The sequence below is a fragment of the Aquarana catesbeiana genome, linkage group LG01 (assembly GCF_042186555.1).
Source record: "Aquarana catesbeiana isolate 2022-GZ linkage group LG01, ASM4218655v1, whole genome shotgun sequence".
NCBI lineage: Eukaryota > Metazoa > Chordata > Amphibia > Anura > Ranidae > Aquarana > Aquarana catesbeiana.
In genome coordinates this window covers 903,692,446-903,697,069 of record NC_133324.1, presented here as the reverse complement: position 1 = coordinate 903,697,069, position 4,624 = coordinate 903,692,446, and the positions used below count along the sequence as shown (strand labels likewise).

Sequence of the window (4,624 nt, the reverse complement as noted above, 5' to 3'; positions counted from 1 at the left end):
ACCTATGGCAGATAGCACCTTGAGGACATTCACCACTTACCAATTATGCAACGGGACTATATAAGATTGACAAACAAGAGCCACTGATTAACAAACTAATTCACTGGAGAGACTATTGCAGACTGCATTCCAATTGCCTGTCATGGGTCAATGTACTTGACAAATAATCATGGCAGTTTTGCTCTACATTATTAAATAGTTGGTCTGTCCAAAGGCAAGCTATGCACAGCTTTATATACTACGAAGTATGAAGTGAAATATATTATTGTGTTGCTTCAGAAACAAAAGAAGTATACATTTTGGCCAGTTTACAAAGCTTTATTTCTCATAATTTAAAAAAAAATAATAAAAAAAATAATAATAGCAATAAAAACATAATTTACATTTGACTATATGACATTTACAGACTGTACATGAAATCAAAGGGCAGCAAGTCATAGGAGTCTATAGCAACAGAAAAATTACTTTGTACTTTCTACTTTCATTGTCCTTTGATCATAGTAATGATGCAATACTGATCAGTTGGCCCAAAAGATGAGAAAACCCTTGCTCAGAGTTCAACCCATTGAAAAATGCTGGTCTTGTTAAAACATCCCATAAATGTGAGGCTGTTGTAGCTGCTGTAAAAACTGTGGTGGTTTTGGGTTGGTTGTGGAGAAGGAGTTGTAATAAGAGGTCCTGCTGTAGAACGGGCTATTGTCCTGTATGTCTCCTGATGGATCTGCAGGAGGGATTGAGTTGAAGCTGTTTAGGCCAGTAATATTCCTTTGAGAAAGTTCGTTCATCAGACCAAAGGACATTTGTTTGCTTGCTGAGTTTGTGTCCATGGATCCCATGCTGTTAAGAAAGTTGTTCAAGCAAGGAGTATAAGAAACTGCCGGAGCTGGTGGTGAGGTGGATTTTATGTCATGTGGCGATGTCTCCAAAGATGGGGGAGATGGGGTTGACAAAGCCGGACTCTCTTTTTCTTTTTTGTTTGAGACGGTCTCATCTTCCTCCGTTTTTATGACCTTGTTTGAGTTAGACTCAGATTTGCTCTTTCTTTTACGACGGAAATTCCCGTTGTCAAACATTTTCTCACAGTTGGGATCCAGAGTCCAATAGTTTCCTTTACCTGCAAAGAAAGTAGCAGATGGATAAGTAAAAGAAACATATCAATGATTTTGTATTGCAAATACCTCTACTACCAGGCTTCTCCACAGTTACAGCAAACAAAATTAATAAAGACAAAGGAAAAAGTATATGGACTTAAATAGTAATAAACTAGAATAAATTAATGCTAGGGAAAAAAAAAGCTCAGCACAAGCATAAGGATCTGAAATTTTCAAATATAATTTGACTCAGCTGAAAATAACTTTTATTTGTAAATAAAGATCTTTATCTTGGCGTATTAGCACTTAAAATTAAGCTGTTATGATGATGTTTTGGATTGGTTTTTTTTTATAAGAAAAATGGAAAATAAAAATATGGTTTCTTCCCTATTTTTTACATATTTTATATATGTAGTTATTTGTGTTATTGTTTGTGTATAAAAATGTCATTTTTAATTGATCATATAACTAAACACCTAAATAAATACAATTATGAGTGCAAATGCAATTTAGGAAAAAAAACCTAAAAGTTATGTAATAAGAGGTGATTTAATAGGCTTCACCAAATGTTTGTTTTGGAGACTGATTTGTGTAAAGAGGGATCTTGAGCTTTTAAAAAACTGAATAAATGTACCAAAGAAAATTGATTTACTAAAACTGGAGAGTGCAAAATCTGGTGCAGATTTTCATAGAAACCAATCAGCTTCCAGGTTTTTTGTCAAAACTGAAGTTAGAAGTTGATTGGGTACCATGAACAGCTACATCAGATTTTGCACTCTCCCGTTTTAGTAAATTGCCCCCTTGGTGTGTAAAAGAGAATAGTAACATATGCTTAGCATATAATATGTAACATGTTTTTTCTTACCTGGATCATTTTCATCTCTAGCAACTTTCTTGAAGCAGTCATTGAGGGACAAGTTGTGCCGGATAGAATTCTGCCAGCCTGCTTTAGCTTTCTTGTAGTAGGGAAAGTTTTCAGCCACATACTGATAGATTTGGCTCAGAGTGAGTTTCTTTTCTGGGGTATTTTGAATGGCCATGGCAATGAGAGCTGAGTAGGAATATGGAGGCCTCACCACCTTGAAAATATCTTCATGGGAAGCCACAGACATCCAGGTAACGTCTGTACCACCATAGCCAGTTGAATTTGGCAGGAACTGTCTCTGAGATCCATAAGATGGTGGCATGTAAGGAGAGGGGTTGTTGCCATAAGAATAGCTGGTGGAATTGTTGACTCCAGGGCCCCCGAGCCACAAGTAGGGATTTGCTGGAGGAGCGAATTCTCCTATTCCATAACTTGGTGGTCTCTGAGTAGCGTGCAGGTTCTGTTGGTACATGCTGAAGTTGTCACAGTACACAGACATCTCTGGAGGTTCCTGGGCACTTTTTGGGTGAAGCTGATGTGGGCTTGAAGCAGGAGGTCTCTGATGAGCTGGAAGCTGGATGGAGTTCATGCTCTTCAACACCTTTCAAACTTAAGGCGCATCAAGTGATGTTTGACAAGTATGAAACCTGCCTTTATACCTCTTGAGACTATCAGCCTGGGGCCGAGAATAGGTGTGTCTTTCTCTGAGCAACCATTCTGATAGCTCAATGGAAAGCTTGGGGAGTGTCCAGAACAGGTCTGCTCATCAGAAAGGCACCAGAGAAGACAATAGACTCTTTTCATCATGTCTGCAGCTGCAGGACATGATTTCCTCTTATCGTATGTTGATTACTATGTCTCAGGTGGGAGTTAAACATGAACTCTGAGTTTACATACCATGGATCTCCTCCTTTGTACATAATATAGACTGTGTGACATTTTCATCAGAAATGTTCAACAGCTTTAAAAGTTCTGATTTAAAATGTGGTACAACAATGTAATTTTATCATTTAACACCTGTGTAAAAGATGCTAAAAACTAAAATAACTAACATAACTTTATTGAGATCTGCCCTTGATAAGGATCTATGCTATAATAGCAATTAAAAATAAAGACATATACGATTTTTTATATCTACCTATCAGCTTTTTTTGTGAATTTAATTGTAAGGTTTTACAAATCAGAGAACGGCGCTAAATAGATATTTAAATATAAATAATAATACACACATATACAGTCATATTTCAAATAAAGTTATGTGTGGGTACTGTAATTAAATAATAAACATTTATAAGATTTATATATCTAGCTGTTAGATATTTTTGTAAATTCAGCTGTAAGTTTTTACAATCAGTGACTTGTGTTCAATGTATAATATATATATATATATATATATATATATATATATATATATATATATATGTGTGTGTGTGTGTGTGTGTGTGTGTGTACTGTAATTATATAGATGTATATACTTTTACAGGTAGTAAAACTATAATTAATGTTTTCAAAATTAAAAAGCAGTCTTTCTCCATGAAAACTAAACTGGATGTTCAGTTACCTAGATAAAGCAGCACATTTCTGCAAAGTCTGTCAATGTCTGCTTTATTTTCACAAAGTAAAATAACAATAGTGACTTCTGCCTGTTTAAATAATTATCTGAAATGTTCAGAATTCTTTACCTCCCTCATATTTCTGCTATTGTCAGAAATGTAAATGGAATAACTTGTTCTGTTTTTCCACTGCAGATTACTTAGGAATCACAAAGGAAAATTAAGAAGTAAATGTGATTTTAGCTTGCTTCTGTGTGGTACTTTTTCTTATAAAGGTTTGACACAGTCAGCTAAATAATATAGATATATAGAGTTTAATAGAGTTTAAAAGTGTGCATTTATGCATATTATTTGCTGCCACCAGAACATAATTTAAGTGGTATTTCTTTATCAAATTTATAAATTGAGGGACACAGAAAGGTAGTAATTCTTATGCCGCGTACACACGAGCGGACTTTACAGCAGACTTTGCTCGGCGGACTTTACGCCAGACTTCATGACGGACTTTCCGAATGAACGGACTTGCCTACACACAATCCACCAAAGTCCGTCGAATTCGTACGTGATGATGTACGACCGGACTAAAACAAGGAAGTTCATAGCCAGTAGCCAATAGCTGCCCTAGCGTGGCTTTTTGTCCATCAAACTAGCATACAGACGAGCGGACTTTTCGACCGGACTCGAGTTCGACGGATAGATTTAAAACATGTTTCAAATCTGAGTCCGTCCAACTTTTGAGCAAACAAAGTCCGCTGGAGCCCACACACGATCTAATTGTCCGACGAAATATCGTCCGCCGGGCAAAGTCTGCCGTACAGTCCGCTCGTGTGTACGCGGCATTAGACATTTAAGTCATACTGCAGAAAATCCTCCTGTTAGCAGCGGTATAACCCAAAAGTATATAAAACCTTGTACACACGATCGGACGAGTCAGAAGTAGGGATGAGCTTTGTGTTCGAGTCGTACCCATGTTCGACTCGAACATCGTGTGTTCGGTCGTTCCCCGAATTACGAACGATATGGGCCGTTCGCGCCAAATTCGAGTGGCGCGTCATGGCCCATAATTCACTGCGGCATCGCAGTGCATTGCTGGCTGATGATTGGCCAAGCATGCA

At 37.2% G+C, this 4,624-nt stretch overlaps 1 protein-coding gene across 1 annotated transcript; it reads right to left on the bottom strand.

The window, feature by feature from the left end:
* Positions 1–584: 584 nt before the first annotated feature.
* On the bottom strand, positions 585–2,545 carry LOC141125550 (forkhead box protein I1c-like). The gene is made up of 2 exons (XM_073612310.1): positions 1,957–2,545; positions 585–1,114 (listed from the first exon to the last, which is right to left on the bottom strand). The coding sequence occupies exons 1-2, from the start codon at positions 2,543–2,545 to the stop codon at positions 585–587; spliced, it is 1,119 nt and encodes a 372-aa protein (XP_073468411.1).
* Positions 2,546–4,624: the final 2,079 nt, after the last annotated feature.

Coding starts and splice junctions, on each gene's coding strand:
- LOC141125550 (XM_073612310.1), bottom strand. CDS start 2,545: ATGAACTCCATCCAGCTTCCAGCTCATCAGAGACCTCCTGCTTCAAGC. Junction 1,115..1,956: donor TAGAGATGAAAATGATCCAG/GTAAGAAAAAAC, acceptor CTTTCTTTGCAG/GTAAAGGAAACTATTGGACT.